At 37.0% G+C, this 26416-nt stretch overlaps 2 protein-coding genes across 3 annotated transcripts; one reads left to right on the top strand and one right to left on the bottom strand.

Moving 5' to 3' along the window:
• LOC109837550 (ATP-dependent helicase BRM) lies at nucleotides 812-18208 on the top strand. Of its 2 annotated transcripts, none has more exons than XM_020405850.1 (15): nucleotides 812-1230; nucleotides 2286-3467; nucleotides 3624-4928; nucleotides 5036-5148; nucleotides 5348-5435; nucleotides 5511-5597; nucleotides 5896-5988; nucleotides 6071-6154; nucleotides 10780-10983; nucleotides 11320-11565; nucleotides 11712-13274; nucleotides 13449-13556; nucleotides 13626-14024; nucleotides 16489-16746; nucleotides 17536-18208. In XM_020405850.1, the coding sequence occupies exons 1-15, from the start codon at nucleotides 1087-1089 to the stop codon at nucleotides 18076-18078; spliced, it is 6417 nt and encodes a 2138-aa protein (XP_020261439.1). In that variant the 5' UTR covers nucleotides 812-1086; the 3' UTR covers nucleotides 18079-18208. The 2 variants fall into 2 exon arrangements, with proteins under 2 accessions (XP_020261439.1, XP_020261440.1); XM_020405851.1 differs by having other exon boundaries at nucleotides 2289-3467.
• LOC109837552 (pentatricopeptide repeat-containing protein At1g62930, chloroplastic-like) lies at nucleotides 18907-24645 on the bottom strand. The gene is given in 10 exon segments (XM_020405852.1): nucleotides 18907-19452; nucleotides 19577-19630; nucleotides 19717-19858; nucleotides 19953-20069; nucleotides 20166-20240; nucleotides 20339-20450; nucleotides 21579-22884; nucleotides 22886-23997; nucleotides 24087-24169; nucleotides 24467-24645. Coding segments are annotated over 2 exon segments (2301 nt in total). The 5' UTR covers nucleotides 23971-23997; nucleotides 24087-24169; nucleotides 24467-24645; the 3' UTR covers nucleotides 18907-19452; nucleotides 19577-19630; nucleotides 19717-19858; nucleotides 19953-20069; nucleotides 20166-20240; nucleotides 20339-20450; nucleotides 21579-21668.

Genomic DNA, 26416 nt, shown 5'->3' on the forward strand with positions numbered 1-26416 from the left:
ATTTTTCCGCCATTTCACTAACATATTAGCAAAATTTAACAAAAGTTTGTGAACATAAGCTAAGCAGATGGCAGACATAACATTAGAAACCCTTACTAATGACTTTCAAATGTAAAGATCCCAAATGATTTTTAACCGATACATGTGACATCTTTACTCAATTTTTGCTTAAAGAAAGAAAAGTAAAATGGCTAAGATTTGAAGTTGTAAGTAATAAGAAAATAATACGCTAGACACATGGTGCGTCATCTTCCTAGAAACCACCTTAAAATAAAGGTAAGTATATAAAAACCATATCTCCATTTTAGTTTATACATAAACCATCTTTAAAGTGGGTTTTTATTGCAATCAACCACCTCTCAATCAAAATTTTCCATTAAAAACTCAGAATTACCCTAAGAAAACTCATATTAAAGCCACATGACTCCTTTTTAATGTTTAGTTCTTGTTAGGATACAACTCATGTATTAATAAACTTGAATTTTTAAAGCTTATTTTTGGTTTTTAGTAAAACTTTGACTAGGAGGTGGTTGATTGTAACAAAAACTTACATTAAAGATGGTTTATGTATAAATTAAAGCTTAAATGTGTTTCTGTATAATTACCATATTTTTAATTTGACTTCTATAAAAAAAAAACCCTAGTGTTTTTTAGATCCGAAGTAATCATGCAAAAACCAATTTTCAGTTTGCGGAGGGTTCTTATGCAAAACTCGACGTCCAATTGGACTTACGAGTCTCGGGACCCAATAAACATTTTTAAGGGATATTTATGGAACTTTATGATAATATAAAAAAAGGAAGGGGAGAAAGTCTCCGTAAATAAATTCCCCTCATAAAAAGGTTAGGGCTCAACTCGAGGGGAAAAAACCAAATCGGAAAAAAAGAAAAAAAAAAAAAAAAAAAAAAATCAATCCCCAAATCCGCGTCGAGTCCCAGCTCCACTGTCAATTCTCAAGACTTCTCGCGGGAATTCCCCCTCCGCTTGCTGAACCCCAAAAATTCTCGGCGAATCTTTGTCCTCGAATCTCTAGGGTTTCCTTAATCCCATAAAGTTCCAATTTTTAAGAGTTTTAGTTAAACCCGCATGCAATCAGGCGGCAGGTCCCATGGACGGGACCCGAGGACGCCTTCTTCTTCATCGCCGTCGCCGTCGCCGTCTTCGTCTGCTGTCTCGAATCAATTAGGGTTTGAATCGAGTCAGCAGCAGCAGCAGCTCAATTTGATGAATGTGAGTGTAAATTGCGCGCCTTTTTTGGTATTTGTTTTTGTCCTGTGTCGGTTATGGTTTGCATTGGGATCTGGAAGATGGCGGCGGTTATTATGGTTACTTTCCTGATTCAATCAATGTCCCGCTCCTTGTATTCTATTTTCCCTTAAAAAAAAACTTTTTTTTAACTACTCAGTCACCTACACTTTATTATTTCTTTTCCCTCCAACATTTTGTGAAATGAGTGTCTCTTTTTTTATTTATTATGTCGTATGTTTTTCGTTCCCCCTGACCTTGACTGCTATAATTTTTGATATATATCATGGTTGGTTGGTTATTTTCCTGTCTCTTTTGGTTTCTTTTGCACTTTACACTATTAAACGAGGAAGTTTTCTTCAGGTTATACTTTTGAGTTTGGTTATTTTCTTAATTAACTTTTGAGAGTGGATTGAGTTTATCATAAATTGTTTCCTTTATTAATTATCTTGGCACTTTACTGTTTTTTATATGGCTGTTGTCCTGAGGACTGTTTGTTAGTTGTAATCTTTATTATTTTTAACGATTGGGAAGTGGGTTTTGCTGGGTTGCCTCTCTTAAATGGTTTCGTTTGTTTGTTTGAAGTTACTGAGTTTCTTTGACGCTTGGATAACTTAATTTGATTGTGCTGTCATGTTCATCCTGTAATTTTGTAAGTCCTGTTGCTTGATATGATAGTGTTGCTTTTTATAAAATGTTTTCTTTTCCTTTTTATATGTTAAGATAACTGAGTGCACCATCAGACCATGGACGGTATATGACTCAATCTGATGCCTGTTCTTTGACACTATCCATTTTTGGTAACTGAATGTTAATGATTTTGTTTCCAGAAGTTCTATCACTTGTTCATGCATTTTAATAAAAAAGTATGGTGAAAATAAGTGACTTTATTATTATACTTCCTTTATGAAAATGGTTCTTAATCCAGCTCATCTCTTTTAATTTGGAAATATTTGCAACAATTGCGGCAGCAGCAACAGTCACAGCAACAATCCAGCTCATCTCTTTTAATTTGGAAATATTTGCAACAATTGCGGCAGCAGCAACAGTCACAGCAACAACAACTTCTAAGAAAACCTGAAGGAGAGAACCCTGTACCTTACAAAGTAGGTGGTGGTGCACATGGGGTCGTTTCTGCGAGTAACTTTCCAACATCTTCCAGTGCAATATCTGCCTCCAACGCATTGATGAAGTTTAACGATTCACCTCATCAACGTGGTGCTCGATTTCATGAGGACAATCAGAATAAAGGGCATGGTCAAGACCGAAACTCGGTTTATCAAGCTCACCTCCAATTTGCTTTGGAAGCTACCCAACAACAGAAGTCCCACAGAAATATGCTTGTACAACAGCAAGGTAAACCTGTTACTTTTCATGGTGAGAAGATGGAGCAGGGGCATGCTAGTAACTATCAAAGAAATGACCTGAAACCTCCTCAAAATTTAATTGCGCAACAAACACCAACAAGCATGGTTAGGTCACTGCAATCAGTACAAGCACAGGCAAGCATGGAAAACACTTCTACCAGCCAGTTGCTGATGGCACAGTTTCAAGCTTGGGCTATGGAGCGTAATATTGACTTGTCTCTTCCAGGTAATGCTTATTTGATTGCTCAGCTTCTGCCAAGGTGGCAATCTTCTAGATTGGCTGCAATGCAGAAGCCAAATGAGTCAGGTACCATGGTACAACAATTGGGTTTACCTTCGTCGAAGCAGCAGGTGTTGCCCTCATCACTTGGAGGTGAAACTTCTACTCAAGGGAATTGTGCGAATGATCTCTCTGGTCAGGCTGCCAAAGTGAAAAGTCAGCAAACACCTCCCATTGGGTCAACATTTACTGGTGGAGCTATCCCTCCTATGAGGATCAACAACATTCAAATGCAGCAACAACTTTCAGTTCGCAACAGAGACATTCAAATTGAGAGGGTTGATCATACTTCAATGCATCCACCACAGTCTTCTGGTAGTCCAAGCCATAGCTTAGAACATTCAGGTACCAAAAATAAACATAGTGGGGCTGAAGCAGTGCCAAGTCAGCATTTAATGCTATTGGAGCAATTGAACCAACCACCACCACAACCTCCAGTTCCTTCAGGTGTATCCCCGATAACCCATTCGTCATCCCAGGGGGGACAAATCCAAGGGCCGCAACAACACACTGGGTTTACTAAGCAGCAGTTTCATGTTCTAAAAGCACAAATATTAGCATTTAGGCGTCTCAAGGTACTGGAGACCAATCATCTTCTCTTCTTTCTCCCCTTACGTCAAATAAAGATAAAATAAAAATATACAGCTAGAGCTTCCTCGATATCCTTTTAGCTGTAAAACCCCAGACAAGTGTATTTTAAGTTGGATTGATATCTTACATGAATTCTGCAGCGTGGTGAAGGTGCTCTTCCTCAGGAATTTCTTCAAGCCATCATACCACCACCACTTGATATGGAGACACAACAGGAGTTTCATTCACCCGGGACATCTACCATTGAAAAATCTGTTGGCAAAATTGTTGAAGAGCATGCAAAGCATGTAAATATCAGCCATACCACTCCTCAGCTTGCTCCGCCTGGCAAAGGACATGTTTTTGCGAAGGAGGAGTCTGTTAGTGGAAAGGAAAAAGCAGCTGTGGTTAATCACTTGCAAGGATCAGCAAGTTTGACAAAGGAACCTCTATCTGTAGCAAGTAGAGCAAACCCAGAACAAAAGGCTTCTGTTTCTGTTAAAGCTGAGCAGAACGCTGAACTTGATGGTCAATCAAAATATGCTAAATCTGATTATAATGTTAATAAGGGGAAAATGGTCCCAATTCCTCATTCAGCAACTGATTCCGGACAAGTAAATAAATCAGGTTCTAACAGCAGTGCACTACCATCAAGAGATGTTCCTACCCAAAAATTTCATGGCCCGCTGTTTGATTTTTCTTCCTTTACTAGTAAAGCTGAAACCTTTGCGAGCTCAAGTGGTCTAGCATTAGCATATGATTTAAAAGACCTACTATATGAGGAAGGCGTGCAAGTGCTTAACAAGAAAAGAACTGAGAATCAGGAAAAAATTAGTGGCTTACTTGCCATTAACTTGGAGCGGAAAAGAATTAGACCCGATCTATTTCTGAGACTGCAAATTGAAGAAAAAAAGATTAATCTTTTAGATCTTCAGACTCGTCTGAAGGATGAGCTTGATCAATATCAGCAGGAGATAATGGCAATGCCTGACAAGCCATACCGTAAATTTGTTAGACAATGTGAACGACAGCGAATTGAACTCTCTAGACAAGTCCAGCAGCTACGGAAGGCCACAAGAGAAAAGCAATTAAAGTCAATCTTCCAGTGGCGCAAGAAGCTCTTAGAAGTTCACTGGGCCGTTCGTGATGCACGAACAACCCGGAATAGGGGAGTGGCTAAATATCACGAGAGAATGTTGAGGGAGTTTTCCAAAAGAAAAGACGACCACAGAAATAAAAGAATGGAGGCATTGAAGAATAACGATGTGGATCGGTATCGTGAAATGTTGCTGGAACAACAGACCAATGTACCTGGTGATGCTTCTCAGCGCTATGCTGTTCTTTCATCTTTTTTATCTCAAACAGAAGAGTATCTCCACAAACTTGGTGGGAAAATAACAGCGGCAAAGAATCACCAAGAGGTGGAAGAAGCTGCAAAAGCTGCGGCAGCTGCTGCACTATGTCAGGTGTTCATTCTTTTGCACGTCTATTTTACTCGTGTTGTTTTCTTTCACTAATATGGTGACAATTTGGCTATATTTAATATCTATTTTCTTTACTTACATGCAAACAGGGCCTTTCAGAAGAAGAAGTGAAGGCTGCTGCAATGTGTGCAGGAGACGAGGTCATGATAAGAAATAGGTTCTCTGAAATGAATGCACCAAGAGATAGCACATCTGATAATAAGTAAGTTCTTTATTTATTCCATTCATTATCATAAAGACTAAAGACTGGTGTATGTGATGTCTTGCACTGAGAACAATGTTTTTTTTTGCCACTGTTACGTGCCAACAAAGGGAAAAACGAAGGAAGTCTAGTCTTGACCTTATCATATGCTACGTATGTGCATTTGCTTCCTATGGCTAATGCATTTCATCCCTAGCAGGTATTACAATTTGGCACATGCCGTGAATGAAAGAGTTCTAAGACAGCCTTCAATGTTACGGGCAGGAACTTTGAGGGACTATCAGCTTGTAAGTTCCAAATTTTTCGTTTGTGTCTTCGCTTCCATTGACTTGTAGCTAAAGAAATGTACCTTTCATTTTCAGGTTGGACTGCAGTGGATGCTTTCCTTGTACAACAATAAGTTGAATGGGATTTTGGCAGATGAGATGGGTCTAGGAAAGACCGTGCAGGTTGCTCCACGTTATATTATTTCATCCTTTGTTAACTTACTGCAATAGCTTATCTCTTCTCCTTACCTTTTTCCTGTTTAAAAACTCAATATTTACTATACAGTAATTTATGATAGATAACCCACATTTACTTCTTTTTCAGTTTATAACTTGACTTGTAAACTATGGCTAGCGACTAGCATAATTGGTTATCTTAGAGCATGCCTGCTATCAGAATTATTCCTTCTTCTGTATCGTATTATGGACTATCTTGTCTGTTATTGTCTACTCTGACAATATTTATTTGATGTCCAAGCAGGTTATGGCATTGATTGCTTATTTGATGGAGTTCAAAGGGAACTATGGGCCCCATCTTATTATAGTTCCCAATGCGGTTTTAGTGAATTGGAAGGTTAAATGTTCATTCTGTTCTTGCTGAATTTACAAATTTTCATTTGTAGAAGCTTCTAGTTGACCTATTTCTTGTTTTTCAGAGTGAGCTGCATAAATGGTTGCCATCTGTACATTGTATTTTTTATGTTGGTGCAAAGGAACAAAGAGCAAGATTGTTCTCTCATGTAAGATGGACAATTCTTTTTTTCCCCATTAATTAAATTTCATTGATGCCATAAGTATCTATCTATTTTAACAATTCTCTAGAGAGGAAACATTTAGTCCGAAAAGATATGCATGACTTTAGCTCTCATTTGTTGTATGACAAATAAACATGAAGGCTGGCACATTATAAATATGTGTGTATATATATATATATATATACCCATATATCTCTCTGCTATATGTTTGTCTGTATATATATATATATATATAATTATATATATATATATATATATATATATATATATATATATATATACTATTATATCTATATATATATATATATATATATATATATATATATATATACATAATAACATGAAGGCTGGCACAATTATAAATATGTGTGTATATATATATATATACGCCTACTATCTCTCTCTATATGTTTGTCTGTATATATATATTATATATATATTATATATATATATTATCTAATATATATAATGATATATTTATCTATATGTTTGTCTGTATATATATATATATATAATATATATATGACAAATAAACATTGAAGTGCTGGCACATTATAAATATGTGTGTATAATATAATATATATACCCCTACTATCTCTCTCTATAATGTTTGTGCGTGTATATATATATATATATATATATATAATATATATTATATTATATATATATCATATATATATACTATTAATATATTATATATATATATATATATGAGAAAAATGGGTATGGCTTGGTGCAAAGCAGTCTACAATTTTGTGGGCTTAGGTAGTGATGTGTCAGCATCCTCATCCACTTGCACTACCCATGTGAATGTGGTCCCATAATTTTAATGAGTGGAGGGGGATGTGACACATCACTACCGAGCATAACTTTTTGTGCTTTGTACGGCAAGCATACCCATATTGCTATATAATATATATATAATATATATAATATATATATCATAATATATATATATATATATATATATATATATTCATGGGCTCTATTTTCAATGGATTTTAAACTTTTGGCTTTTAAAGAATGGATATGTGTGCCGCTGTGTGTGTGTAATTTCATTGGCTTCTATTTTCAATGGATTTAAACTTTTTTTCTTTTAAGAAGGTTATAATATGATGTATGTAGCCGAAGGTTGCATAGGTACGGGTACGAGAACCACGTCAAATTTGTAAAAAGTAGGGTACGGGGACACGGCTCATACATATATATAATATGTCTATATATATATAGCATATATATATATATACATATATATATATATAATATGTATATTATATTCTATATATATTATATATTAAAAATTAACAATTATATTAACTATAGCAATTTTACTATGTTTAATTTCAAATTGAGAAAATTAGCTCATTCCTTAAAAAAACCTACAAATTGACTTCATATCATCAAGTTAGTGGACTCTTAACTCAAAAAATATTGTGTCACCCACACCAAGATTATGTGAGATAAACAAGGTTCAATGGTCTATGTGAAAAAACACCAATCTAGAGGGAGGTGAGCTTTCGTGAGTAACCAAAAAGCTAGTTGAGCCCAATTAAACAGGCTGAATGATACCCTGAATAAACGTTCCCACAACAAATCAACGGTCAGATCCTCCAACCCTAGAACGAATGCCTTAGATCCACCCTCATCCCATTCCTACTCCCTATAAATGCCCTTACTCATTCCTCACCCAAACCCTAACCCTAGAAAACTTGCCTCCCCTCAAATCCTCCTCTCAAAACCCTAATCTCTCCTCCCCCGCCGGCGCCCTCCCCCGCCGGAGCCCCTCAAAACCGCCGCCAACATGCAGATCTTCGTCAAAATCCTCATCGGCAAGACCATCTCCCGACCCTCGTTAACGCTTCCCCGACCTCGTCGAAGCTTCCCTGACACTCGTCGACGCTTCCCCGGCCTCGTCTTCGATCTCCAAGCTTCCCCTGACACGTGGGAAATGAGCTGCTCCCGTGTTCCCTCCGTTTTGGTGCGGAAACGTACCCAAACCGCACCCGACACGGGTACGGCGCTAAAATTACTGTGTCGGGGTATTATAGGCACGTATACGTGCGTACGTGTGTATGTATGTATGCGCCTGCGTGCATACGTGTGTGTACATACGTACGCGCACATCTGTGTGTATGTATGTACACATACGTGTGTGCGCGCACATAAACACACAAAGATATACATATGGTGTGGAAACATATAGAAGTTTTGAGTTACATTTAGAGCATAGTATACCTCTATGTTGCATGGTGACTTCTATCATGCAGGCGTACCTGTACCCAACACTTCTTGTACCCATAACCAACACTCCTTGGACACTCCTTGAATATATGCATACATTACTCAGACGTGTACTCAATTATATGATACATGTTTAATGTTTTAACTTAGAACTCTCAATTATTTATCCATAATGAAAGAAACATAAAAATGTTATAGAAATTTTGATTCTCGTAACATGTGAAAGAAAAAGCAACATTGATTTCATGTAAAATATTAAATTTCGATGTATATATAGCTGTATATTGTATCCTACTTTTTATAAAGGGTTAATTGTGAACATGACCCTTGTAGTATCACCCAATTACGAATACCCTTATAGTTCTATTTTTGAGAATAGACTCCCTGAGTGAATTTTTTTCACTCTTAAAGTTGTTAAAAAGGTTTGAAGAGGCATGTAGACCCCCTATAATTCTATTGGTGAGGATAGACCCTCCATTGCTTTTTTTTTGACTTTTAAAAGAGTCAAAAAAGTTCACTAAGCAAGTGTACTTGCACATGGGCTAATACTAAGGGTTCTATTTGCCAGAAATAGAACTACAAGGGGCTATTCGCAAAGGGGTGATACTACAAAGCCTCAATTCGCAATTAACCTTTTTATAAATTTGTCGTGTCCCGTACCTGCACCCGCACCTCATATTTGTACCCATGCAACATAGGTATAAATTATCAAAAGTATACGGGCATATTGAAAACATAGCGTGGATTATTAAAATTATACGAGCACGCTGTCTGCAACTTTTTGCCTTTATCATCTTAAAGCATCCTCATGTGATTCCCTAGTCCAACTCTGAGGCGTTGTATAGTTTCTGGCCCTGCGAACCGATTCCCAGCATATTTACGAATTGATTCCCTCCGATACACGAATTTGTTCCCCAAAATTGACGTACCGCTTACAAGTATTGGGGGGGGACAGTCCTTTTAGGTGTACATGCACAAGATGCAATGCAATATGCGCAATTGAGTGAAGGGAGAAGCACAATAAAACATATGTGCCAACGTATACTATAACTAAATACCCTTGTTAGTAAAACTTGAAATGAAACCATGATCCCAAGATGAACTATGTGAAAAGAAAAACAGATCAAAAAAACAAACCCATTAAAAAGAAGTATTAAAGTATTTTGTATGAAAAAATAGAGTTACATAATTAGCTTTCTAGTTTTTAGATATGTACTATACACTTTGGAAAATGATAAGCACACCCAAAACAATTTTATGATACCACTAACTAACCAAACTTGCCTACCAAAGCAAGCTACCCCCTTCAAATCTAAATTTTCTAAGTGGCAAATTGCGTACCCGAATTCCTACGACGACCTACGACATATCTCATATCGTGTAACTATGGCTTAAAGTATAATAGAAAAGTTAAGCAGAACTATATTTTGATTGTAAGATGTTTAATATTATGTTGTTCTTTACAATGAGAGTGCAAATGCCTTGCTCCTAATTCCCTAAGAAAGTTAGTATTCAAATTGTATCATATGTGGGCTTGCTTTTTTGTTTCTTTCACACTCATACCTGTTCCATACACACATAGGTTTGTGCAAGATATTGGTTCTTAAACGAGCCTATCATTGGGAGTTCAAGATGTCAACAAGAAAAGCCTTTATTTCATTACGCTAATCACTTAGCTTCTCTGCAAGGCGGGGTGTCCATAGCGTGTATGCTTTTATGGTTATGGGTCAGTGGCATCATAGGTGTGGAATATGTAGATACGACATATAACTTGGGAAGTGGTACTCATGTTTGATTTTGCTTTAAAACTTGTCGTCCCGTCATTAGTAGTTTTTCAGTTTTTTTTCCTACAATCCACCTTAAAATAGGGTCATTTTACAGAAACCGCCTTTCATTTTTAATTTATATGTAAACCACCTTTAAATTGTTCCAATCAACCACCTCTAAGTCAAAATTTTCACCAAACGCCCAAAAATACCCTTAAAAACTCACACTTGAGAGGATTTTTGTTCCAATCAACCACCTCCTGGCCAAATCTTCACTAAAAAACCAAAGATAACCTTAGAAAATGCAGGTTTAAGGAACGTGACATGTATTCTAACATGACCTAAACATTAACAAAGTGAGTCACGTCTCTTAAATGTGATATTTTTTGGGATTTCGATGAAAATTTTGACTTGGAGGTGGTTGACTGGAACAATTTAAGGTGGTTTACGTATGAATTGATGAAGAATATGTTATGCTTGTGAAATTCCCCATTTAATCTTCTAATCATGAAAAACAAGTATTTTCTACTATAATGCTGCCTAATTATAGGTGCATAAATGATGGAAAGTAAACTATATATTTCTCGTCTTTTTATGTAACAGGAGGTTTCCGCCATGAAGTTTAACATACTTGTTACTACTTATGAGTTTGTGATGTATGACCGCTCAAAGCTGTGTAAAATTGATTGGAAATATATCATTATTGATGAAGCTCAACGCATGAAAGATAGAGAATCAGTTTTAGCTCGAGATCTCGATAGGTATCATTGTCAAAGAAGATTGCTACTCACTGGCACACCTTTACAGGTATGCTTGTTAGTTAAAAGCAGTGGATTAAGTTTTTGCTCAGCAAGGCATGCATATTTTCAACTATTTGTTATGAAAATGTATCTATATGAGAAAGAGTGAATCGTTCCTCCTAGTCTTTAATTTTTTGGGCTTTCTAAAGTAATTGTCTCATTTCTAGAATTTATCCCTCCAGAAATTCATAGATTTGAAGTATTGGGGGAGAAAAAGAGTGGGGATTAGGGTTTTGCTTTTAGGGTATAGAGTTGAACTTAGAAGTCATATATCGTTAGATATGAGTTTAATAGCTTATGTTAGTTTTATCTGCGGCTACATAATTAGAGTTGACTTATGCAGAATGATTTGAAGGAGCTCTGGTCTCTCTTAAATCTGCTTCTTCCTGAAGTATTTGATAACAAAAAGGCATTTCATGATTGGTTCTCTAAGCCCTTTCAGAAGGATGTACCTTCACATGGTGAAGAAGAGGATGACTGGCTTGAGACTGAAAAAAAAGTGATCATAATCCACAGACTTCATCAGATTCTGGAGCCTTTCATGCTAAGGCGGCGTGTTGAAGATGTTGAAGGGTCACTCCCTCCAAAGGTCAGTATCTCCTTATTTTCATCCATTCATTGGCGTGTTGAAGATGTTGAAGGGTCACTCCCTCCAAAGGTCAGTATCTCCTTATTTTCATCCATTCATTTCTTTAGTTTTCTGGCAGTAATATTTTACTGGAATGCATGATTCAGGTCCCAATTGTTCTAAGGTGCAGAATGTCAGCAATTCAGGGTGCCATTTACGATTGGATTAAATCTACTGGTACCATTAAAGTGGATCCTGAAGACGAGTTGCGCAGGGCACAGAAAAATCCAACGTACCAGGTCAAAACATATAAAAATCTGAATAATAGATGCATGGAGTTGCGGAAGGCCTGTAATCATCCATTGCTTAACTACCCTTATTTTAATGATTATTCAATAGACTTCCTTGTTCGATCTTGCGGGAAGCTTTGGATCCTTGATAGGATTCTTATAAAACTTCACAGAGCAGGACATCGTGTTCTTCTTTTTAGTACCATGACGAAGCTCCTTGATATACTAGAAGAATACTTGCAATGGCGTCGGCTGGTTTATAGACGAATTGATGGTACAACCAGCCTAGAAGATCGTGAGTCTGCAATTGTTGATTTCAATAGCCCAGATTCCGACTGTTTTATATTCTTGCTTAGTATTCGTGCTGCTGGTAGAGGCTTGAATCTCCAGACTGCAGATACCGTTGTCATATATGATCCTGATCCAAACCCTCAAAACGAAGAGCAAGCTGTAGCTAGGGCTCATCGCATTGGACAGACAAGAGAGGTGAAAGTGATATATATGGAAGCTGTTGTTGACAAATATTCTAGTTATCAGAAAGAAGACAACTTGAGGACTGGAGGTTCAGAAGAGCTGGAGGAGGATCTTGCTGGTAAAGATCGGTATATGGGCTCCATTGAGAGCCTTATTCGTAGCAACATTCAACAATATAAGATTGAGATGGCTGATGAAGTGATAAATGCTGGTCGCTTTGACCAAAGAACAACCCATGAAGAGAGGAGAATGACTTTGGAGACACTCTTACATGATGAAGAGAGATACCAAGAAACCGTGCATGATGTACCTTCTTTAGAGGAGGTCAACCGTATGATTGCTCGTAATGAAGAAGAGATTGAGCTTTTTGATCAAATGGATGAGGAGTTTGATTGGACTGAGGAGATGATAACCCACAATCAAGTTCCAAAGTGGCTCCGTGCTGGTTCTAGAGAATTGGATCTTGCTGTTGCTAAGTTATCTAAGAAGCCATCAAAGAATGTACTTGATAGTAGTATAGAACTGGAAGCAAATGGGATATCTCCTAACAAGGCTGAAAGGAGGGGACGAAGGGCTGCCCAAAAGAATTCTATCTACAGAGAATTGGATGAGGATGATTTTGAAGATTCTGAATCCAGCTCAGTTGAGGGAAATGCATCTTCTTTGCAGGAGGAAGAGAGAGAAGTAGGAGAATCTGAAGATGACCTCATTTGTGCTGTCGACATGCAACCTGGTAATGATGATCAACTGGAAGAAGGTCTTGTTTGTGTTAGTGGTGGCCGTGAGTTCTCTCATGCAATGGTAGGCAACAGAAATGCACACCAGTTTGAGGAAGCTGCTGTTCGAGGGTCTTCTTCTGGAGCTCGAAGAGTAAATCAGTCTGCTACACCTTCCATCATGTCATCACGGAAGTTTGGTTCTCTTTCTGCTTTAGATGCCAAGCCAAATCGTCGCTCAAAAGGAATCGTGAGTGCAAAATATTTTAATCTTCCTCCCTTTCTTGTATAATTGAACACATTTCCTTTGATCAGAGATAACTATATATCTGATTTCCTTTCTGGCATATTCCAGGATGATGAACTAGAAGAAGGGCAAATCGCCGCATCTAGTGACTCTTATTTCCTTTCTGGCATATTCCAGGATGATGAACTAGAAGAAGGGCAAATCGCCGCATCTAGTGACTCTTATATGGATCATCAACTACCAGGAAGTTGGAATCATGAATGCAATAATGGCGATGATGAACAGGTTCTCCAAATGGATCATCAACTACCAGGAAGTTGGAATCATGAATGCAATAATGGCGATGATGAACAGGTTCTCCAACCAAAGATAAAGCGTAAAAGAAGTATGCGGATTCGCCCAAAACTTAATATAGAAAGACTGGAAGAAAAATTCATAAATGAGAGAGGATCCTTGCATTGTGGATCACAGTTAGCCATACAGGTCGACCTTGACTCTGATATGCAATCAAGGAATGATCCGGAATTTGATGAGCTCAGCAAGCCTGGTTTAGAGAGACATGATTTATCTAACACCTTGTTAAATAGAAGACATGATTTTCCTTCAAGGAGTTCACACATCAATATACAAAAATCCAGCAGGTTGAGAGAAGATGCCATGAATAATTCTAGGGAAATTTGGAATTCCAAGATCATTTATACTGATGGCACTAGCTCAACAGGATCAAAAATGTCAGATGGTAACCAGAGGAAGGTACGAAACTTTTTTTACATGCACTGTCATGAATTGCTATCCTTATCAGCAGAATATCTATTTTATTTAGGACTAGAATTTAACTATCTAATGCTGTATACTTCTAACATTTCGTTCATGTCTAATGTATGAAGCATGACATGGCTGGTCAAGTATTTGTTTGCTTTCACAATATATCCCATACAGTCTGTTTTTGTGTTCTTTTTGTTTCCATATATTGTGACCAATGTTGAAAATAACAAAAATAGGTTATGTTACACTTGGCCTCCTGTTAAGGGTTAAGGAAAAAATGCAAGAAAAACGTAACTCATAACATAAGTTATATTGTTTATTAATTATTTAGATATTTTATAAATACTAACAATTCATAATAACTTTAATACTTAGAATCATAAAACTTTTCAAACATAACGTCACATGCTCAAATATAAAAATATATTATTATAATTTTTTTTTAAAAAAGTTAGTCATATATGAGTAACAACCATTCCAAAAAGCATCATTAAATGATCAAATACATTAACGTCGTCAGGTTTAAGGCAATATGATTCCTAATCAAGTTCACTACATCAACCAAACTAAACATGATTACGTAACAACAATAAGAAATGTTACATATACAGAGATTGCGTGCAAACTTAATTTCACAAACTCTAGTATTAACTGAAAACTAAAAATTAAAACCTAATCAAAATTAAGTAATAACTGGAAGTAATTATCTAACCAACACAATTAACCCACTAATTAATCTCGGTACTCTAATTCTGCGGCATATCTTAAAAAATTATGTTAAAAGGTGAAGTAATGGAGCAACAAGTTCGATGCGATTTATGGTAAATTGACAATATAAAAGATTGGAATTTGGAAGGTAATTTCAGAGTTACTATTTATTTGAAGGATATAAACTGAGATGCTCGATGCATAACTGCATAACTAAAAAATAAAAAATTTACCTCAATGGAGTAATAGATGCCGCCAATAGCTGGAAGAGTTTCAGAGAAGACAAAGAGCTAGGGTTTGGGTTAGAGAAGGCGAAGAGTCGCATATTCACATGAAGAGAATAGAGTGATCGGGACTAAAAGGGGTAGAGTTTAAATGATTTGGATGATGGAGATACATCAACGCGTCCTAATCTAAGATGCAATTTAACCTAAAAAAACCATGTTAACTACTTATATAACATAAAGCACATTTAACGCAATATAACATGTTTTTTTCTGGGTTAAACAGTTTCAAGGTTAAATGAGTGTCTTACCTAACAAGAAGGCACCGTTAAAGTACAAAATGGGTTGTAACAATTTATGTAAGGGGTTTTTTAAACACTGATGTGACTTATCGGCTTAATACTTTGCATCCAAATGGTGTATATAGTGCAAGCTCTCTTTCACTGAGATCCTAGGGAAAACGAAGAGTTCGATTGTTGAAATTTTATTAATTTGTTTCCATAAAATGCGGGTCATTGTACCTTTCGTCCTCCTATGATGTTAGTTTTTGAATTGTTGAAGGTATGAGACTCAGCTTGTTTCTGAGCAATGCAAGTATTTCAGCAACTGTTTCTATGGGTCAATAGATACAAACCCAGCGAACTTGTTGAATGATTGTATCACATGCCAATGCTGAGCATGTGAAGGTTATAAATATTTCATTTAATTGACAAAAAGATAATTAATCTGTTGGTCAATAGATGTTATTTGTAGCCATTTCCTTGTGTCGCTACGTAGAAAATAACCCATTGGCATTCCAAGTCACTAGTCCACAAATCATAGGATATTGCTATGAGACGCTACGTAGAAAATAACCCATTGGCATTCCAAGTCACTAGTCCACAAATCATAGGATATTGCTATGAGATTTACTAATGTCACCTAGTTCGTGCCCTTGGAATGAGTTAAGGTGATGAATGTTGTACTCTAGTCCTAGGAGATGTCATACTGGATAGCTACATTCCCTTTGGGGAAGACTGAATCTTTGAAATAAAAATTATATGAGCAAATATTTTGCCCAGCTAGGGAGGCTACTGAAGACTATACTGGTCAAAACTTTCCTTGTCTATATTTACTCTAAAATACCTGCTTGTCTTCAGAGGAATTATATATTAACGACTCTTATTTCCTTAAATTATTGTAATGCATATAGTGTTCTGTCTCTGAAAGGTTTGTAAAATATCATGTTACTGCCATGAAAAGTATGCTAAAGGAAGATATATGTTGACTGATTCATTGTTTATGTCGCTTTCTCTTTATATGAATTTTTTTTTCTTTATCTTAATTATGAGTCTATTTTGTATTTGTCTTCCTTGTCGATAATTCCAGATAAAAAATCACTTTGAACTTCCTGATCTGCTGACGTGCATTTCTGGTTTCTTAGTTGGACACTGCTTGCGTAGTGTCTTATTTGGACACTGCCGTATATAGTTGTTCAACTGTTTTCTTTGACTGAAACATTACCATTTTCTCGTTTACAGTGCAAGAACGTTATTAGTAAGCTGAAAAGGAAAATAAGCAAAGATGGGTATCAAACTGTACCTGTTCTATATGACTTGTGGAAGAGAAATGAAAGCTCTAGTCTGGCCAGCCCTTCTGTGACAGAGAACAACCCTTTAGATTTGCGTAGGATCAACCATTGTCTGGACAATTTAGAATATAGTGATCTGACAGACTTTATAGCTGACGTTCAGTTGATGTTGAGAAATGTGGTTCAGTACTGCAATTACTCGTACGAGGTACACAAGTTTCTTCCTTATCTTACTGCTTTCTCGACTATTCTTATGGAAATATTTTAAATTGTAATACTGCTGCAAATCTACTGTATATACACCAAGTTTTTATATAACACCTTGTAGCCTGACTGTTTTGCTTCTATCTCTTTTCCTGTCAATGAAAATCAAAATAATGATGTTTACCTCAATTGCCATCACATAACTTTACAGTGAAGTTGCATATTCCCAACTGACAAAAATAAATTCATAAATTAGTTTAGCATTAGTTTCAGCAGTGCACCCGAGGATTTTCCTCCTTTTTCGAACATATACTGTGTGGAACCATTTCTATTATCTACGGGATTGAGAGAATATTGATATGATCCATTTCTGCAACATCCAGCATGCTGACTGGAAAAAGAACCAACAACAGCTGACCAAAGGGAAAACAGAGAGGGAGCTAAAAATTATTTGTTGAAATTAACCATTTCTATTATCTACGGGATTGAGAGAATATTGATATGATCCATGTCTGCAACATACAGCGTGCTGACTGGAAAAAGAACCAACAACAGCTGACCAAAGGGAAAACAGAGAGGGAGCTAAAAATTATTTGTTGAAATTACAATTCAATGCTGATTAGTTTTGTATGTTATTTATTCATGCTAATTAGTTAAATAACATTTGGTGGTAAATCTTTCAAACTCTTATTTCCTAAATTTTTATTTCTTTAAGGACAACCTCGACAAGTTGCCAATTTGTAAATGCTGAGACGACCGCATACTCTTTTCTAATTTCTGAATCTTTCTCCAGGTGAAGCATGAAGCAAGAAAATTTCATGATATCTTCTTTGATATCATGAAGATAGCCTTTCCTGATACGGATCTCAGAGACTCCAGAAATTCGTTTACTTTTCCAACCTGCGGAGGATCTCCATCTGTTGCTGCTACTACCAACCAAAGCAAGCGCCAGAGAACAATCATCGACTTGGAGCCAAGCCCAGCCACTGCCAAGCCTAATACCCGTGCCTCTGCGACTCCTGATGAAGAAGAAAGAATAACCCGGACTCATGCCTCCAAGTTGAATAATGAGAGCCCCCTGGCCCATCCTGGTGATCTTGTTATTTGCAAGAAGAGGAGGCAAGATAGGAGGGTGGGGCCAGCATCTCCTTCCAGCCAAGGCCGAGCATCCCCGTTAAGTAGGGGTACAGGTCAGCAGACGACAAGGTGGGCCCAGCAGCAGGGCAGTGGAGGAGCTGGTGGGCTTTCACCAGGTGTGAAAGCGGAGGCCCAATGGGCCAAGCCTGTAAAGAGAATGAGAACAGACACCGGTAAAAGGAGGCATGGTCATATGTGATACAATTTCATATAATGTATGTATGTGTATACCGTAATGTGACAGTATAGTTGCTAGTGCTTAGAAACTTAGAATCCAATTAAAGCTTATGCTAGGATGGGCTTTGCAAATGAATGCATCTTTTCTCCATGCTTGTGTTCATACTGCAACTCATGATTGAAGCTTATACCGAAGGATCAACAATGAATTCTATGTATTATCAATCATTATCAAACTTGTGCTGATATGCTTAACTGTTTTTTCTATCGGCTTGTTGAGGGTCTGGCCATGTTTTTGATGTTCATACTTATTCGATGACGGTGAAGCTTCTAGATCAAGTTTAGGACTATTTATGGGATGTTTTAACTTCAACATCCTGTTAATAACCCCTCTGTCGACCAGTTTGCTGTTATTTCTTGGTACAGTACATCATCTCTGCTTCCCACCTAAAGTAACAATTCTTGTCCAAACCTCTTCTTGCTGAACTATGCAACCGTAGTCTCTGCTTCCCACCTAAAGTAACAATTCTTGTCCAAACCTCTTCTTGCTGAACTATGCAACCGTAGCACAGAAGTTAGCTGCGTTAAAATAGATTTAATTGTCCAAACCTCTTCTTGCTGAACTATGCAACCGTAGCACAGAAGTTAGCTGCGTTAAAATAGATTTAAATAGAAGTATGACACTCGTAAGGGATCTTTCAGAAAAATTTGTGCCTTGGGAGAAACCGGTGGACTCAATAGAAAGGGGATCTCCCAAGGAAAATATACATACAGTTGAAAAGGTAATTAAAGATCAAAACTTTTAAACAGGTGATCTATGAAAGGAAGAAGGGGGGAAATTTTCAAACGGTTGAACAAATCAGTCCAGAGATTCTCGTATGCTATAACAATAACTTTCCTCGTGTAAATTGGAATAATACAGGTACACAACAAACATCAGAAATTCTTTTCACAGTCTCTAATTGTTCACAAGAAAAATACCACGTTGTAAACATAAACTGATGCTCAATCAAAAGAAATTTCAAAATCACCGGGTAGTAACTCAAGCTCGAGCTTTCATATTCAGTAGATGTTGAAGGATGGGCGAGGTGGTCCATTAACTGGAGCTATGAATCTGTAAAACTCATCGAGGATGACGTAAATATGAATTCCAAGGTTCATGCTGGAAATATCCAAATGATAGCTCCATCAGGACAATAGCTATGAAAGCTTATTCATACGTACGGGACCAACAGAACGGAACAAAGCCTCCTTGCTGGTCCACCATAGAATCAACTTACCAGCTAGCAAGCCGCTCGATCTTTGATCTGCGTAGATTTTAGGATATGCTTAGACAACCGTTGCAGTGTTAAGTACCAATCTCAATGAACCATAACACGTCCTTGGGTATTACGACCTGCTAATACCATATTTTACATTGAATGCAACATGACACTTAACGATATAGATTAATTCAAAAGAGAAGAAGCTGATCTCCAAATAAAAGATAAAAACACCAAGAAGGCAGAAAGATGACATACCAAAGAACTGACTGACGAATGACAGGTGGTCCAACTATAAAACTCTGACTTGATCTGCAGAGAGACGCACATGCAGCTAAAAAAAATGCTTATCAAATAAAATGGAATCAAATCACAAGATCAGAGAGATGAAATCTCACCTCCATTGTTTTTACAACTTCACATTTTCATGCTTGAGATGCTTTTTCAATAAGATGCATGTAGAACGTTGATTAAAGTTTCAGTGAAACATCCATGAATGATACCAAATTCATGATGCACGGCCATCTGCATCAACTGAAACTGAAATTCAAGGAATAAGTTGAGCTATGGATGGGTAAAAGGGACCACCCGAAAAAAGAAAAAGTTTTATCAATTACTGCAACATTTTGAATACTTGAATTTTCCATGTTATTCTCCAAGCTTAGTCAGATGCCTGCCCACTTGTTCTACATATTGTTCAAGTGGAATAAACGCCCAAGCTTAAGAATTGGATAATCATCAACCAAAATAACTGCAAAAGCAAGCACAGGAAAAGAAAAGAGTTAGCTACACTCTTGGTAAAGATAAATTTGTTTGGATCTGCTACTCTGAAAGAACAAGAATGCACCTCAGGGAGGATCGTTTCAATTGTCGCCTCAGATTACCACATGGTTCTGCACCTATTGAACTGAATGGCTGATTCCTGGGCATTAGCATACAAAGTTTTTCTTTAAAGTTTAAATGAGTCTTTCAAAATAAAAACAAAGTACAGCTTAATATGAATCTGGGGAAATGACCGACCCTCAGGCAAAATTAACTCTCTTTCCCATCATCTTTCGTCAAAGACTACCCTCTTTCTTCTCCAATAACTGCCTTATACCCTTAGTTTCCCTCTCACTTATAGCTGCAAGAACTTAAAAAACAGAAAGAAAATATAAATGATACGTGGAATGATATCATTGTTTTTACATAGTCAAGTTCCAAAAATTCAATTTAAACAATATTTTAAAAATAAGTTGCAAGATAATAATCATAATAAAATAAACTGATAGTATGCATGCGGTTCCTAGAATAAGAGAAGATTGTGAGATGAACTTTACTTGTCAAGGGTGGAATTATAAGCACGCACAATCCAGACTGTAATAAAACCACCAACAGAAAAAAGCATCAGTGCATACTGTAACATCAGAAGACCTAAAAAAACCTTTTGTGCAAGATTATATTAGCATATAGATGGCTTACACTCCTTAACACAAACAAACAATTTCAATGTGTCTACTCACTCCGTACTCCCTCCATCAACCTCTCCTGGCCATACAATGGCTCTGCAGAATTCAGTTTACAGAAATAACTACTATAGGCACAGCCACGGTTATCCCCTCATACAAATCAAAGCAGCCACAAGTTTTGCTGCCTCCACCCAATCAATGCAATACGGATTAAGGAATCTTGTCACTCCTAATTCATTGATTAGAACAAGAGTCTGGAACATTAATTTTTTTTAAAATTTCTGTACATTGTATACACTAACCAGTAGTAAAGCAGCAGCAGAAATTTGTTCTCCATCAAGAAACAGTAACTTAAGATGAGAATTTTTTTTAAAAGAGAATAATCATGCAAGAAAATCTTAGAAAGGCCATTCTTGTTGATATATCTCCATGTAAATTGATTTACATCGAGAAACAGTAACTTAAGATGAGAATTTTTTAAAAAAGAGAATAATCATGCAAAAAAACAAAGCATAAACCTAAAGCAAATTATCTAACTTTAAACAACCGAGGGTTACCATCTTATAAAGGCCATTCTTGTTTATATATATCCATGTAAATTGATTTCTACTAGCCTAGTTGCATATAAACAGTTAGTATTGTAATATATTGTATTAGAATCGAATTTTGATTTTCAACAAAAACTTAGACAGCTTATATTTTCACCTGCATGACATTATAAAAATAGAAATAAGCAGCATCTCCATGGTGTGTGCGTGGTCAACTGCAAATTGTCACAAAAGGTATATTTCATTGATGTAAGCTTTGCTTACCGTAGTGAACCAGTAGGACTTGAGTGCAAATTAGTATCATCTGATCCAGGCATATACGCTGAGGTGGTTTAATTGTTGGTATTTTCCAGCCTATTGATGTAAAGATTCAGGAAGCTGCGTCAGGATACATTTATGCAACTCAAAGGCCTTCTCAAAGTCACCCATCTTACGATATCCGTGTATAAGAGTTGTATAATTTATTGCCTCAGGAGTGAATCCTACTATAATCATTTTAGCCAGCAACAACTCTGCAATGCTCATCACTGACAACTTGCTACATCTCTCTATTAAACAAGTATACATATACACATCTGGTAGTAAACCACTTTCCACCATTCTATTGAACAATCTTACAGCCTTCTTAATATCATTGCACCTACAATAAGCAGCAATTATTGAAGTATACATACTTCTGTCAAGTCTGAATTTCTGTCTCTCCAATTTATAGAACAGTTCTACAGCAATCTCCATATTGTTGGACCTGCAATAACCTGCAATTATTGAACTGTACACAATGGTGTCAGGTTCAAACCCATCTGTCTCCATTGAATTGACAAATACCAGAGCTTTCTTCATATCCTTGCATCTGCAGCAACATGAAATCATCGTAGAGTAAAGAACCCTGTCAGGCTTGAATCCCTTCCACTTCATTTCCTCAAATAAGCCCAAAGCTGTAGGAAGCATTCCAGCGCTGCATAGCCCATTGATGAGACTTGTGTAAGTAAAAATGTTTGGATCTATACCCCTTTGAGACATCATTTCATAGATCATAAGAGCTTTCTCCAAGTCCAATGTTTTGACTAAACCATTGATTAGGATGGTAAATAGAACTACATCAGGAACAAGAGCTCTCTTTATCATAGCTCCAAAAATCTCCCATGCAACACATGAACTTCCAATTTTGTATAGTGCATCAATGATTGTAGTGTAAGTAAATATATTGGGATTGATACCCAGCTCCTCCATTTCATTTAAGAACCTAAAAGCTTCTATAGCACGCCCTTCCTTGCAGAACGCATCAATAATAATGGTGCAAGTAACAACATTGGGCACCACACCATCATTAAGCATGATTTCAAACTGATCCGTAGCTTCCTGCAATTTTTGCTTTTGGCAATAGCTGTAAATTAGACTGGTATGGCAGAAAATGTCTGGAGTAAACTTGTCTTGGATCATTTCATGCCATAGCTCATGTGCACCATCCAGATCACCATGCTGACAACATCCATCAATGAGAATGCTATAGGCCATAAGATCTCTCCCATAGCCCTTATCTCTCAACTCACGAAACAGCTTTATTGCAATTTCCACACAATAGAGAGGTATACGTGATCACGTTAGGCATTAATTCTCTTCTATGCATTTCCTCAAAGAGATTCCAAGCTTCAGAAACATTACCCACCTTACAAAACCCATCGACCAAGATGCTATAGCTATGAACATCAGGTGATAAGCCACACTTCTTCATCTCATCCAATACTGTAAGTGCTTTGTTCAACTCCCCTTTACGGCAGAAACCAAGAATGACAGCATTACAACAGTAGTTATCATACTCAAGTCCTTTATGCTGCAAGTCCTTAAGAAATTCCCAAGCACTCTCAGCCTTCCCTATCTTACAAAGCCCTCGAAGGTACATGCTATATGTTACTGCATTAGGCCTGACACCATGATTTTCCATCTCTACAAGAATCTTGTTAGCTTCACCTACATCCAGTGTATTGCCTTTAGTGTACAACTCCATCATAGTAGTATAAGTGTAAATGTTCGGTGATGGCCCAAACACCTTCATATACTCAAACAAACTCCTGACAACCCCAACATTATTCCTCTCGACGAAACACTTGAGCAAAGAATTGCACAGAGGGACGCCGATTTCCAGCCCAATTCCCATAGCCTCCAAACAAAATTCCAGCGCATCCTCAATCATTGAATTGTCCACGAGAGCTTTTATCAGATCTCCATAGGCTTGCAACGGCGTAATCGAACCACTAGAAAATCTCACAACTTCAGAATGCAATCCCTTGTCAAAAACCATTGCATCAAGAAGCAAATGCCTAACTTCTGCATGCATTTTCGCCTGTGAGAAAATCCCGACCAGCATTGAGAATGACTCTAACGCATGAGAAAGGCCATATATTTCCACCGCATTTGCAAATTTCATCTCACGGAAAATATCCCCATTCAAAGTTTTCACAGAGACAGCAACGTAGGGGAAAAGGGTCGGGCTTGTCACAGTGCAAGAGCTGAACTGGTTAACCTGCGAAGTTTTGCTAGTTCTCTCGACGTAATCGACCAACGGGTCATCTAGAATTGTCAAAAGAGCAGCAGAAGAGTACTGATGAAGTCTTCGAAGGAGGTTCCGGCGCGAAAATCCCAATTGAGGTCGAATCATGGAGACGCTTCATCGAGGAAAAAAAATCTGCTCCAAAATAAACCTTTACTAAGAAGAATGTCCATTTCTGACAAAGGATGAAATACAATTTTTAAAAGAAAATTGAGATAAATAACCAAATTTGAATGGGTCTAGTCGATGTAAGTCTCTCATGGGAATTTCATCGAGGAGTTGGCATGCGCAGCTCGTGAGGCTGAAACTGAGAAGGAAAGCACGGGTATTAGGGGTGGAATCAAATCGAATTTGAACGAATAGTGCAAGGTTCAAATTCGACTTCGGTTTATATGGTGCTATTCGTGTTTGTATTCGAATTCGACTATTCAAATTCGACTCGAATAGTAATACAAATTCGAATTCGCTTCGTTTATTTATATCGATATTCGAAAAAAAATTCACGAATATTCGATTAGCATTATCCTGCAGCTTTGATTTCGAACTATTCGTCAAATATTCGATATGTATTTGCTAATTATTGTAGGGCATATGTAACTTTTACCGGTGGGCGTCGTCGCGGGGAGGGACGAGGGCGTCGTCGGATACGGAGGAGGGCGCCGTCGAGGGGAGGAGGGCGTCGAAGAGGGAGGAGCGCAGGTCCTCGGAGAGGGAGGACGGCGTCGTCGCCGGGAGGGAGGAGGGCGTCGGAGAGAGAGGAGCGCAGGTCCTCGGAGAGGGAGGACGTCGCGGGGAGGGAGGACGGCGTCGTCGGCGAGGAGGGAGGAAACCCTAGCTGAGAGGGAGAAACAGGTATTTGGTTGAGAGGCGGAAAAGTGGAAACTCAGTACACGGGGTAGAAGTTGTAATATAAATTTTGATGGGTAATATTTGCAATAAGCTTAATTAATAGCATTAACGTATAAAAATTACCGAATAGTTAATAATGAGCCTAATCAAATATTACGAATATTAACCGAATTGTTTATTAAATATTTGGTTCGCTTCCCCCCTAACGAGGATGAGATATAGCCAAATAGATGGAGAGTCTTTTATTTCACCAAGATGTAGATCGTAGGGTGAGTTAATTAAAACGGCAATATCAGAAGTGATTAACGCTCCATCTTCGGTTATGGCTACGGATAGGAAGAGAAAAAGGATTCGAGTTTGAGTAGGTTCGACCGTTCGAGTCAGGAGCGCTTCAAACCTGAAACAATTATTATTATTGGGGGTTATTTAGTTCGTAGTCCCTTAAATCTTAAATAAGTTCATATTAGCCCCTCACATCTATGGAATTGCTCACTAGCCCCTCAAATTCTAGGGTTGTTGCAATTTAGTCCCCAATGACCAAAATACCCTCAACTAATTTTTTGAAGGGTTTGCAATATGGAACTCTAAAGTTTACACCACCTTAAACTTTGATACCTAAACTTTTTTTGACACTAATTTGATACCCTGAAGTTTACACGTTTGTTAATATACATATCCCAAAGATTTTACTTTTTTTTTAAACTTTGATACCTCAATGTTTACACTTTTTTAACTTTGATACGCTAAAGGTTGGGGTATTAAACTGTCAAAAAGAAAACTCTGAGTATCAAAGTAAACAAGGTATAAACTTCAAGAGTGTCAACGAAAATTTTTTAAGGTATCAAATTAAAAAAAAAGTATAAAATTTACGGTGTTAAAGTTAAAAAAGTGTAAACTTTAGAGTACCAAAGTACAAATAACCTTTTTTTGAACAAAATGAATTTTAAGAAAGAAATCATAACTAAGGAGTATTTTGCTTAACGTGGGACTAAATTAAAACACCTGATCCTCAGGGACTAATGAGAATAATTGAGACTTTAGAGACTAATATAGAATTATTAAAGATTTGAGGGATTATGAGGCTGTTCGGATGTTTGTAGGGAAGTTAGGTATTTATGACAACAAATCGAAAGTGATTGTACACCTCATCACTTTCAATTTGGGGTTTTAGATAGTTTGATTTGAATTCCATTAATCCTAAAATGATAGCATTGCTTTGGTTGGTTTGCATGATAGATTCTCGGAAAGTTATAGCTATGCGGACCCCATAAAAAAGAGCATATTACCATAACAAGATTATCTTCAACTCCATTGATAGTATTTTTATATGATCTTTTGCATTTAAATACCTCAAAGTTACTTTTTTTTCACATTGTTACCCCAATGTTTTCTTTGCCAAAAGTTTCTCCAAAATTACTTTATTTTTAACTTTGATACCCTTTTTTTTGGTGCCCAAAAGAAACGTTAAAGTTCCACAAAATTTAACTTGATACCTCAAAACTTATAGAAAGTTTAACTTTGATAGTCCAAACATTAACAAAATTTTAATAAAAAATTTAAGCTTGGGATATTAAAATTAAGTTTTGTTGAACTTTAGGATAATTTATTAAGGGAAAAAAACTTTAGTGTATCTAAGATTAATTTTGTTTAATTGTTGTTTGGGCAAAAGAAAAAGTTTAGGATATCAAAGTGAAATATAAGGTAA

Source organism: Asparagus officinalis, chromosome 4 (assembly GCF_001876935.1).
Source record: "Asparagus officinalis chromosome 4, Aspof.V1, whole genome shotgun sequence".
Taxonomy (NCBI): Eukaryota; Viridiplantae; Streptophyta; class Magnoliopsida; order Asparagales; family Asparagaceae; genus Asparagus; species Asparagus officinalis.

What these genes read in the sequence shown, in the direction of transcription:
- LOC109837550 (XM_020405850.1), top strand. Translation starts at nt 1,087, where the DNA reads ATGCAATCAGGCGGCAGGTCCCATGGACGGGACCCGAGGACGCCTTCT. An exon ending in GAGCAAGATTGTTCTCTCAT is followed by an intron (nt 6,155 to 10,779) that starts GTAAGATGGACA and finishes TTTATGTAACAG; the next exon opens with GAGGTTTCCGCCATGAAGTT. An exon ending in CAGATGGTAACCAGAGGAAG is followed by an intron (nt 14,025 to 16,488) that starts GTACGAAACTTT and finishes TCTCGTTTACAG; the next exon opens with TGCAAGAACGTTATTAGTAA.